The 12,041-nt window shown below is 43.3% G+C and overlaps 1 protein-coding gene across 2 annotated transcripts in view; it reads left to right on the top strand.

The window, feature by feature from the left end:
- Window positions 1–1,007: 1,007 nt before the first annotated feature.
- The window catches only part of TFIP11 (tuftelin interacting protein 11), a 22,829-nt gene continuing 11,795 nt past the window's right edge, over window positions 1,008–12,041 (top strand). The window contains exons 1-2 of one of the 2 annotated variants that reach the window (XM_007461136.1): window positions 1,008–1,042; window positions 2,707–2,927. In XM_007461136.1, coding sequence (XP_007461198.1) covers window positions 2,716–2,927 — 212 coding nt within the window. In that variant the 5' untranslated portion in view covers window positions 1,008–1,042; window positions 2,707–2,715. Of the gene's footprint in view, window positions 1,043–2,695; window positions 2,928–12,041 lie in introns of those variants that run through there. The other variant, XM_007461135.1, reaches the window with a different exon arrangement.

Raw genomic sequence — 12,041 nt, 5'->3', positions numbered from 1 at the left:
GACTCCAAGTCCAGTGCTCTGTGTATACTGTGACAATGCCTCCTGGATCTTTTCATCTTACAGAGAGAGAGAGAGAGGGAGAGAAAACAAAGCGAAATTTAGCAGCTAACACTCTCTAAGCACCTGTTAGGTACCAGGTACAGTTTTAATTGCTTACATATTTTATCTCAGCCGTTTGCAGAAGAGAAAACTGAGGCTTAACATGTAATTAATGCCTTGCCCGAGGTCCACAGTTGGTAAGTGGCAGAGCTGAGATAGGAACTCTGGACTCTGTGTACCCACACAGAGTCCAGAGCTGGTAAGGGATTCCCTGGGAGTGCCTGGTGCCTCTTTGTTCCCTGGATCCCTGGAGCCTAGCACAGTGTAGGCCCTCAGTACATTTTTATTAGATCATTGAATGGATTTATTTACCAACCTGTTGGAAAGGAAGAGAATGGAGAGATTTTCTGGCGGGAATACTTGGGAATTCTTGAGTTTGCCCATTCATTCCTTCACTCCCTCAAACACCGGTATAAGGCAACTGATCTGTGCCCACGACGGTGCTTATACTGAGACACCCCAAGATCCAGGAGACAGTCTTGACCTTCATTATTCCTATTTGAATGCCATGTCCCGTCCCCACCTCTAACTCGCCCCCCGCCCCCCGCAAATGTCTCACACACAGCTATCCCATGAGCTAGTCCTATATCCCCACTTTGCAGATTTAGAATCTCAGGCTGGCAAAGGAGCCTCCCTAGGCTAGGGTGGCTCGACGACGTCCACACCCGTCGTCACAGGCTGGGCGTCGCCACGAAGCGGGCGCAACAGGGAAATCAGCCCTCCTCCATTCCGGGCCCTGAAAACCCTCCCTAGTAGCTCAGCCACTCTAGATCCAAAGCCGCCCTAGCGTCCCCTTGCTGCCATGGCAACCTGCTCGACGTTTCCGCTGTCGAGAAATGTCATTTCCGGCGCGCCTGTGCCGGCACATCCGGGTTCCGGCCCCAAGCGTCGAGCTTCTAACCCGGCGCGGGCGGTTGTGTTTGATACGCGGAGCAGGAGAGAGGTGAGCGGCGCCCGGGAGTGGGCAGGGGACTCGGGGGATTCTGTGCCAGTGGTAGTGGGGGCTCCGGTTCGGGGGAGGTGGGCCTCGGCCTCGCCAGTTGCGCTTCCCTTTCGCAGACGGCTCTGCCGAGGCGGGGAGAGGGGCGGGCCGCGCGGGGTCACCGGGCAGTCGGGGCCTGGGCCGAGTTAGGCACCGAGTGAGTGTCCGCCGCGGGGCCTGGACAGCATGGCAGGGAGACACCCGAGCCCTGGCTTCAGGCCCACCTGGTTTCGAGCCCCGCCAGCCGTGGAACCTAGGGTAAATTATTTAACTTAGCCTCACTTTACTTAATCTGAAGCTTGAGGACGCTAGTAGTACCTTCCTCGTAGAAGTGTCTTGATTCCTATATGAGATTATCGGCCTGAAGCGTCTAGCAAGTGCTTAGCACCCCCCGGGGGCTCTATTACTCGTGACAACTATGTGGTTATCCCCATGTTCTGTGCCCAAGGAGGCAGCAGTGTTAGTGACTCCCATGTATCTGGGACTCGCCGCCTCCTCTGAGAATGTTTCCCTGTTTTGCGCTCCTGGATGAGGCTGGGACCGGCAGCACCCAGCCAGTGCACCAGTGAGTAGAGTAAGCAGGGGAAACTTTCAAAGAGAGCTGACCAGAGTTTAACACCGCCTGGGGAAGTAGCCAGCCCCCGCCCCTGAAGGCTGTTTGCAGCAACTGCTGGAGGCGAATCACAGTGCTGTCATATATTGAATGTATTGCTGTGTGGCGGCCCATGCGTGGCTCTTCATCTGCATTTAATACTCATACACTGAGTACCTGGTAGAGTGGAGATTTGAACTCGGGCTGTGATTTTAGCAGCCGGTTTCACAGTCACTTTGCTCGGCTCATTCCCGAATCCAGTAATAGGAAGGGCTATGAACCTAATCATGGGATTACCATAACAAGCTCTTCCTTGAGCACTTATTGTGAGCTAAGTGACTTTAAAGCACCATCTTGTTGCTCTAAGGTTGGTATTGCAATTAATCCACTTAAGAGACAGCTGAATCTCATCACCCAGCTACTCTGACATGATGGCTGCATTCCACTTCACAGCTGTGTACTGTTAAATTCGTGTTCCTAATTACTACTGCCTTCTGGTGCCTCAGAAGAGGTTCATGTTTTGTGAAGAAAACTAAGGCTCATTTGATGAGGCTCTCATCAAATAAAGTGTTTCAGAAAGCGTCTTCGGAAAAAACTCACTGTACTGCGACTGTCAGAGGTCCAGAGGAAACTCTTTACTCGATAATAGAAAAAACGAATAAAATCTGGGGTCCAGGAAGATGTCTGCCTCATTTCTGAGGCAATAATACATAGAACAACATACTTCCTTAGTTGTTTTTATGTGGATTGTGTGTATGTGAGTGTGTGTGATGTTTTACGACATTGACAAGGAAATACATGCTTAAGAATCACATGGACTGTTGGGACTGGTCTTTTGTTCCACCTGTTTTGGTACCTGTTGTTTTCTACAATATGTTTTTAGTGTCTGCTTTATTGAATTGTAACAATGATGTTAGTGAATTTTAGTTTGGAGGAAGTTCTGCAGGCAGCAAGGAGTGGGAACTCACAGGGGAGCCTGCTGCTGCTCCCAGGACTTGTCACAGACTATACCTTTTTTTATCCCTTCCTTTAGTGACAGGGCATGTCACTGTCCCACTTGTACCGGGACGGGGAAGGCCAAGGCCACATGGATGACGAGGACGAGCGGGAGAACTTTGAGATCACCGACTGGGATCTCCAGAATGAATTCAACCCCAACCGGCAGCGCCACTGGCAGACCAAGGAAGAGGCCACCTACGGAGTGTGGGCAGAGCGAGACTCGGATGAAGAGAGGCCCAGCTTTGGAGGCAAACGGTATGGCTGGCACGGGCTGCTTCCCTAGGAATTGGGGAGCTACCCCGCTAAGTAAATTTCTCTCCCAGCCTCACTGAGTCCCTTAGCTGCGGCATCAGCTCGGGAGCCCAGTTCCGCTTTAGGTTAGAGCGCTGCTCTCTGACTGGTTGATCATCAGTTGGTGTTAAGTGAGCATTTATGTATATTAAGCCTTGTGCTGTCGACCCAGTCCTTGCCTTCCAGGAGCCCAGACTCTAGTGGATGGAGACAGGCTCACACAATGGAAGGGTGTAACTGATTTGGGACCTGAGGGGAAACACATTTTAGGGAGTATGACCTATTCGGGGAGGTCAGGGAAGATTGGCCGGTAGGGGAGGCACAAGTAAGCAAAGGCCCTTGATGGGAGGCAGCAGGGCACCCACGAGGATACGAGAGGTTTTGTGGGCTGAAGCGGGAAGAGAGTGGGGAGTGTAGTTTGAGAAGAGGCCGTGGGTTTGTGTAGAGAGGGTATGACCTGGGGAGAAGGGTAGAAGACCCTTTTGCTCATGTGCAAAGTTGGCGGGGAGCCACCGCGGAAGAGGGGGCTCTGAGGAGGCCCAGGCAGTGGTCCTGGCAGAGGTGCGGGAGACCTGGGCTAAGGTGGCAGCACAGGGATGAGGATTCAGGCTGAAAGCCTCCTCCTTGGTGTGAAGTCGTGTGTGTGTTGGCTGCAACTCACTTGACCAGAGTGGGTAGTAGATTTGGGCTTGTCTCCCTGTCTCCACCTGAGGCTTGGAGGCTCCAGCCCATTGATATTGTACATTTTTCACAAAAGAAACTGGGGAGAAAGAGCAGAGATCAGTTCAACCTCTTTTCTTCTGGCAAGAAATCTAACAGCAGACGATGAGTAGATCAGGGGTCAAGAATTGCAAGATCATAAGATAATAATAGAAGCCAAAATCTCAGGTTCTTCACAGGCCTGGTCTCATTGACCTTATGAGAATGGTACCATTTTATTTTTATTTTTTAAAATAAATTTATTTATTTTTTATTTTTGCCTGCATTGAGTCTTCGTTGCTGCACGCGGGCTTTCTGTAGTTGCAGCGAGTGGGGGCTGCTCTTCGTTGCATTGCGCGGGCTTCTCATTGCGGTGGCTTCTCTTGTTGCGGAGCTCGGGCTGTAGGCACGTGGGCTTCAGTAGTTGTGGCACACGGGCTCAGTAGTTGTGGTTCGCGAGGTCTAGAGCGCAGGCTCAGTAGTTGTCGTGCACAGACTTAGTTGCTCTGCAGCATGTGGGATCTTCCCGGAACAGGGCTTGAACCTGTGTCCCCTGCATTTGGCAGGTGGATTCTTAACCACTGCACCACCGGGGAAGTCCGAGAAAGGTACAATTATTATCATCCCATTTTACAGGTTAAGAAACAGCAGCCAAAAGTCACGCAGCTAAGCTGTGAGAATCTGGGCCTGTCAGGCTCTAGAGTTGGGCTCTTATATTGCATCTCTTAGGGAAAAAGTCTCTGAATTTTATTGCTGTCGTGGGGATGTTTATTTACTACGTTAGTCATTTTGTAAAGCATTGCCTTATTTTGCTGTATTCCCGGGGCTTTTCTTTGGAATCTTTTCTCTCCATTTAACTACATAATAGAAAGCTATCACCTCCAGTTCATACAAAAGGGAACTGTTGCTAATGACTTATTGTAACTACTGTTCTTGAGGCATTCAGGGTTAAAATCAATACTTTCCATCTCACGGAGTTAATTTCCTAGGTATTTTATTCATTTATTTGTTTAATATTTTATTTTTATTTATTTATTTAATTTGGCTGCGCCGGGTCTTAGTTGCGGCACGCAGGATCTTTTGAGTTGCGGCACGTGGGGTATTTTAGTTGTGGCATGTGGGATCTTTATTGCAGTGTGCGAACTCTTAGTTGCAGCATGTGGGATCTAGTTCCCTGACCAGGGATCCAACCTGGGCCCCATGCATTGGGAGCACGGCGTCTTAGCCATTGGACCACCAGGGAAGTCCCTCTTAGGTATTTTAGTTTTCATAAACAAATTTAATGGACATGAGATTTTCTAAGAATCTGATTGATGTAATTGCTAATATACTTTACATTCATATAATCTCTCTTAATATATTTTATTTATTTATGATTTTTATTTATGAGAATGTCTTTCTTGTTTGATTTTTCTACTTGAAATAGTGTCTGAAACAAATGCTTTTTTTTTTTTTTCAGATTCTTTTCCCATATAGGTCATTACAGATATTGAGTAGAGTTCTCTGTGCTACACAGTAGGTCCTTATTAGTTGTCTATTTTATATACAGTAGTGTGTATATGTTAATCCCAATCTCCTAATTTATCCCTTCCCCCCATGTTTCCCCTTTGGTAACCGTAAGTTTGATTTCCAGATCTGTGTGTCTGTCTGTTTTGGAAATAAGTTCATTTGTGTCATTTTTTAAATTAGATTCCACATATAAGTGATATCATGTGATATTTGTCTTTCTCTTAGTTCACTTAGTATGATAATCTCTAGGTCCATCCATGTTGCTGCAAATGGCATTATTTCATTATTTTTTATGGCCGAGTAATATTCCATTGTACATAAGTACCACATCTTTTTTTTTTAACATCTTTATTGGAGTATAATTGCTTTACAATGGTGTGTTAGTTTCTGCTTTATAACAAAGTGAATCAGTTATACATATACATATATCCCCATATCTCCTCCCTCTTGCGTCTCCCTCCCTCACATCCTCCCTATCCCACCCCTCTAGGTGGTCACAAAGCACCGAGCTGATCTCCCTGTGCTATGCGGCTGCTTCCCACTAGCTATCTATTTTACTTTTGGTAGTGTATATATGTCAGTGCTTCTCTCTCACTTCGTCCCAGCTTACCCTTCCCCTCCCCACGTCCTCAAGTCCATTCTCTATGTCTGCATCTTTATCCTGCCCCTAGGTTCTTCAGAGCCTTTTTTTTTTTTTTTTTTAAGATTCCATATATATGTGTTAGCATACAGTATTTTTCTCTTTCTGACTTACTTCACTCTGTATGACGGTCTCTGGGTCCACCCACCTCACTACAAATAACTCAATTTCGTTTCTTTTTATGGCTGAGTAATACTCCATTGTATATATGTGCCACATCTTCTTTATCCATTCATCTGTTGATGACACTTAGGTTGCTTCCATGTCCTGGCTGTTGTAAATAGAGCTGCGATGAACATTGTGTGTACCACATCTTTATGCATTCATCTGTCAATGGACATTTAGGTTGCTTCCATGTCTTGGCTATTGTAAATAGTGCTGCAGTGAACATTGGGGTACATGTATCTTTTTGAGTTATGGTTTTCCCCAGATATATGCCCAGGAGTGGGATTGCTGGATCAAATGATGGCTCTATTTTTAGTTTTTTAAGGAACCTCCATACTCTTCTCCAAAGTGGCTATACCAATTTACATTCCCACCAACAGTGTAGGAGGATTCCCTTTTCTCCACACCCTCTCCAGTATTTACTGTTTGTAGATTTTTTGGTAATGGCCATTCTGATTGGTATGAGGTGATATCTCATTGTAGTTTTGATTTGCATTTCTCTAATAATTAGCGATGGTGGGCACCTTTTCAATTGCCTCTTGGCCATGTATATGTCTTCTTTGGAGAAGTGTCTGTTTAGGTCTTCTGCCCATTTTTTGATTTTTTTTTTTTTTTTTTTTGATATTGAGCTGCATGAGCTGTTTGTAGATTTTGGAGATTAACCTCTTGTCGGTCACATCGTTTGCAAATATTTTCTCCCATTCTGTGGGTTGTCTTTTTGTTTTGTTTATGGTTTCCTTTGCTGTGCAAAAGCTTTTGAGTTTAATTGGGTCCCATTTGTTTATTTTATTTTTATTTCCATTACTCAAGGAGACAGATTGAAAAAGATATTGCTGCGATTTATGTCAGAGAGCGTTCTGCCTATGTTTTCCTCTGAGAGTTTTATAGTATCAGGTCTTAAGTTTTGGTCTTTAATCCATTTTGAGTTTATTTTTGTGTATGATGTTAAAGTATGTTCTAATTTCATTCTTTTACATGTAGCTGTCCAGTTTTCCAAGCACCATTTATTGAAGAGACTGTCTTTTTCCCACTGTAGAGTCTTGCCTCCTTTGTTGTAGATTAATTGACCATAGGTGTGTGGGTTTATTTCTGGACTTTTCTATCCTGTTCCATTGATATGTATTTCTGGTTTTGTGCCAGTACCATACTCTTGATGGCTGTAGCTTTGTAGTATAGTCTGAAGTCAGGGAGCCTGATTTCTCCAGCTTCATTTTTCATTCTCAAGATTGCTTTGGCTATTTGGGGTCTTTTGTGTCTCCGTACAAATTAAAAATTTTTTTGTTCTAGTTCTGTGAAAAATGCCATTGGTAATTTGATAGGGATTGCATTGAATCTGTAGATTGCCTTGGGTAGAATATTCATTTTGACAATACTGATTCTTCCAATGCAGGATCATGGTATATCTTTCCATCTGTTTGTGTCATCTTCAGTTTCTTTCACCAGCATCTTAAAGTTTTTGGAGTACAGGTCTTTTGGTAGGTTTATTCCTAGGTATTTTATTCTTTTTGATGATGGTAAATGGGGTTGTTTCTTTAATTTCTCTTTCTGATCTTTTTTTAGTGTACAGGAATGCAACAGACTTCTGTGTATTTTTGTATCCTGTAACTTTACCAGATTCATTGATGAGCTCTAGTAGTTTTCTAGGATTTTCTATGTATGGTGTCGTGTCATCTGCAAACAGTGACAGTTTTACGTCTTCTTTTCCAATTTGTATTCCTTTTATTTCTTTTTCTTCTCTGATTGCCATGGCTAGGACTTCCAAAACTATGTCGAATAAAAGTGGCAAGAGTGGACATCCTTGTCTTGTTCCTGATCTTAGAAGAAATGCTTTCAGCTTTTCACTGTTGGGTATGATGTTAGCTGTAGGTTTGTCATATATGGCCTTTATTATGTTGAGGTATGTTCCCTCTATGCCCCCTTTCTGGGGAGTTCTTTTTTTTTTTTTTTTTTTATCATAAATGGGTGTTGAATTTTGTCAAAAGCTTTTTCTGCATCTATTGAGATTATCATATGGTTTTTATTCTTCAATTTGTTGATGTATTTCACACTGATTGATTTGCAGATATTAAAGAATCCTGGCATCCCTGGGATGAGTGCCCCTTGATCATAGTGTATGATCCTTTTAATGTATTGTTCGATTTGGTTTCCTAGTATTTTGTAGAGGATTTTGCGTCTATGTTCATCAGTGAAACTAGCCTGTAATTTTCTTTCTTTTTCTTTTTTTTTTTTTGTGATATCTTTGTCTGGTTTTGATATCAGAGTGATGGTGGCCTCATAGAGTGAGTTTGGGAATGTTAGCTTCCTCTGCAAGTTTGTGGAATAGTTTTAGAAGGATAGATGTTAACTCTTCTCTAAATGTTTGATAGAGTTTGCCTGTGAAGCCATCTGGTCCTGGATGGCTTTTGTTGGCAATTTTTTATTCAGTTTCAATTTCAGTACTTGCAGTTGGTCTGTTCACATTTTCTCTTCCTTCCTGGTTCAGTGTCGGGAGATTGTACCTTTCTAAGAATTTGTTCATTTCTTCTAGGTTGTCCATTTTATTGACACATAGTTGCTTGTAGTAATCTCTTATCCTTTGTATTTATGTGGTTTCCATTGTAACTTCTCCTTTTTCATTTCTAATTTTGTTGAGTTGAGCCCTCTCCTTTTTTTTTCTTGATAGTCTGGCTAAAGGTTTTTCAGTTTTATTTATCTTTTCAAACAACCAGCTTTTAGTTTCATGGATCTTTTCTGTTGTTTTCTTTGTCTCTATTTAATTTAGTTGTGCTCTGATCTTCATGATTTCTTTCCTTCTGATAACTTTGGGTTTTGTTTGTTCTTCTTTCTCTAGTTGCTTTAGGTGTAAGGTTAGGTTGTTTGAGATTTTTGTTTCCTGAGGTAAGATTGTATTGCTATAAACTTTCCTCTTAGGACTGCTTTTGCTGTGTCCCATAGGTTTTGGATTGTCGTGTTTTTGTTGTCATTTGTCTCTAGGTGTTGTGTGATTTCCTCTCTGATTTCTTTAGTGATCCGTTGGTTGTTGAGTAGCATATTGTTCAGCCTCTATGTGTTTGTGATTTTTACAGTTTTTTTCTTGTAGTTGATTTCTAATCTCATAGCATTGTGATCAGAAAAGTTGCTTGATATGATTTCAGTTTTCTTAAGTTTACTGAGGCTCGCTTTGTGGCCCAGCATGTGATCAATCCTGGAGAATATTCCATGTGTACTTGAGAAGAATGTGTATTCTGCTGCTTTTGGCTGGAATGCTCTATAAATATCAGTTAAGTCCATCTTGTTTAATGTGTCATTTAAGGCCTGTGTTTCCTTATTGATTTTCTGTCTGGATGATCTGTCCATTGATAAAAGTGGGCTGTAAAATCGATTTCTCCTTTTATGGCTATTAGCATTTGCCTTACGTATTGAGGCGCTCCTGTGTTGGGTGCATAAATATTTACAATTGTTGTATCTTCTTCTTGGATTGATCCCTTGATCGTTATGTAGTGTCCTTCATTGTCTCTTGTAACAGTGTTTAAAGTCTCTTTTGTCTTATATGAGTATTGCTACCCTAGCTTTCTTTTGATTTCCATTTGCATGGAATACCTTTTTCCATTCCCTCACTTTCAGTCTCTATGTGTCCTTAGATCTGAAGTGGGTCTCTTGTAGACAGCATATTTACGGGTCTTGTTTTTGTATCCATTCAGCCAGTGTTTGTCTTTTGGTTGGAGTATTTAATCCATTTACAGTTAAGGTAATTATCAATACGTATGTTCTTACTGCCATTTTCTTAATTGTTTCAGGTTTGTTTTTGTAGGTCTTTTTTCTTTCGTTTTCTTCTCTTGTGCTTTGATGACTGTTTTTAGTGTTGTGTTTGGATTGCTTTGGATTGTGTGTGGATCTGTTGTCGTTTTTTGGTTTGCAGTTCCCATGAGGTTTTGATATGGCAGCCTACACACACACACACAAGGTTATTTTAAGTTGCTGGTCTCTTAATTTAGATGCATTTCCCATTTCTTGCATTTGTACTATCCTCTTCTCATGGTTGCTGGTTTTGATATCATATTTGTGTGTGGATGATTTCTTTTCTTTACTGTATGTTTTCCTTTACTGGTGAGCTTTCCCATTCATAATTTTCTTGTTTCTGTTTGTGGCCTTTTCTGCCTCGAGAAGTCCCTTCAGCATTTGTTGTGAAGCTGGTTTGGTGGTGCTGAATTCTCTTAGCTTTTGCTTATCTGTAAAGCTTTTGATTTCTCCATCAAATCTGAATGGGAGCCTTGCTGGATAGAGTATTCTTTATTTTAAAATTAATTAATTTGTTTGTTTATTTGGTGGCGCTGGGTCTTAGTTGTGGCAGGCAGGATCCTTAGTTGCAGCTTGAGGGCTCCCTAGTTGAGGCTTGCTGGCTCCTTAGTTGCGGCATGCGAAGTCTTAGTTCTGCCTGTATGTGGGATCTAGTTCCCTGACCAGGCATCAAACCCAGGCCCCCTGCATTGGGAGCGCAGAGTCTTCACCACTGCACCACCAGGGAAGTTCCGGGTAGAGTATTCTTGGTTGTAGGTTTTTTCCCCAGGTAGAGTATTCTTGGTTGTAGGTTTTTTTCCCTTTTGTCACTTTAAGTATATCGTGCCAGTCCTGTCTGGCCTGCAGAGTTTCTGCTGAAAAATCAGCTGATAACCTTATGGGGATTCCCTTGTTATTTGTTGCTTTTCCCTTGTTGCTTTTAATATTTTTTCTTTGTATTTGTCAGTTTGATTGATATGTGTCTCAGTGGGTTCCTCCTTGGGTTTATCCTGTATGGGACTCTCTACACTTCCTGGAGTTGACTGTTTCCTTTCTCATGTTAGGGAAGTTTTTGGCTATAATCTCTTCAGATATTTTCTCAGGTTCTTTCTCTCTCTCGTCTCCTTCTGGGACCCCTATAATGCAAATGTTGGTGTGTTTAATGTTATCCCAGAGGTCTCTGAGATTGTCCTCATTTCCTTTCATTCTTTTTCTTTATTCTGTTCTATGGCATTGATTTCCACCACTCTGTCTTCCAGCTCACTTATTTGTTCTTCTGCCTCAGTTATCCTGCTATTGATCCCTTCTAGTGTATCTTTTTTATATTTACTTATTTATTTATTTATTTTTGGCTGCGTTGGGCCTTAGTTGCACGCGGGCTTTTCGTTGTGACACATGGGCTTCTCTCTGCGTGGGCTTCTCTCTAGTTGTAGTGTGCAGGTTTTCTCTCTCTAGTTGTGGCGCACAGGCTCCAGAGTGCGTGGGCTCTGTAGTTTGCGGCACACAGGCTCAGTAGTTGGAGCGCACAGGCTTAGTTGCCCCGCGGCATGAGGGATCTTAGTTCCCTGACCAGGGATTGAACCCGTGTACCCTGCATTGGAAGGCGGATTCTTTACCACTGGACCATCAGGGAAGTCCCCCTTCTAGTGTATTTTTCATTTTAGTTGTATTCTTCATCTGTTCATTCTTTAAATCTTCTAGCTCTTTGTTCAACATTTCTGTGTCTTCTCGGTCTGTGTCTCTGTTCTTTTCCTGAGATTTTGGATCATCTTTACTATCATTACTCTGAAGTCTCTTTCAGGTAGATTGCCTATCTCTTCTTCATTTAGTTGTTCTTGTGGGTTTTATCTTGTTCCTTCATCTGAAACATATTTCTCTGTCATCTCACTTTGTCCTTCTGGGTTTGTGGTCTCCTTTCCATAGGCTGCAGGATTGTAGTTCCTCTTTATTCTGGTGTCTGCCCCCTGGTGGGTGAGGTTGGTCCAGGGACTTATGCAGGCTTCCTGGTGGGAGGGAGTGATGCCTGCCCTGTGGTGGGTGGAGCTGGGTGTTTTCCCTCTGGTGGGGAGGGCTGTGTCAAGAGGTGGCTTTAAGCTCAGTACTTTAGGCAGCCTCTCTGCTGTGTTCTTACTTTAGGCAGCCTCTCGGCTGTGTTCTTATCTGGCTGGTTGTTTGGACTGAGGCGTTCCAGCACTGGAGCCTGCAGGTTGTTGGGTGGGGGCAGGTCTTGGTGCCAAAATGGGGACCTCCAGGAGAGCTCACACTGACCAGTGTTCCCTGGGGCCTCTGCCACCAGTGTCCTTGCCCCC

This window comes from Lipotes vexillifer, unplaced genomic scaffold (assembly GCF_000442215.2).
Source record: "Lipotes vexillifer unplaced genomic scaffold, Lipotes_vexillifer_v1.1 scaffold691, whole genome shotgun sequence".
Taxonomy (NCBI): Eukaryota; Metazoa; Chordata; class Mammalia; order Artiodactyla; family Lipotidae; genus Lipotes; species Lipotes vexillifer.
Note: the sequence above shows the minus strand (reverse complement) of the source record. Positions and strands in the feature narration are given on the sequence as shown.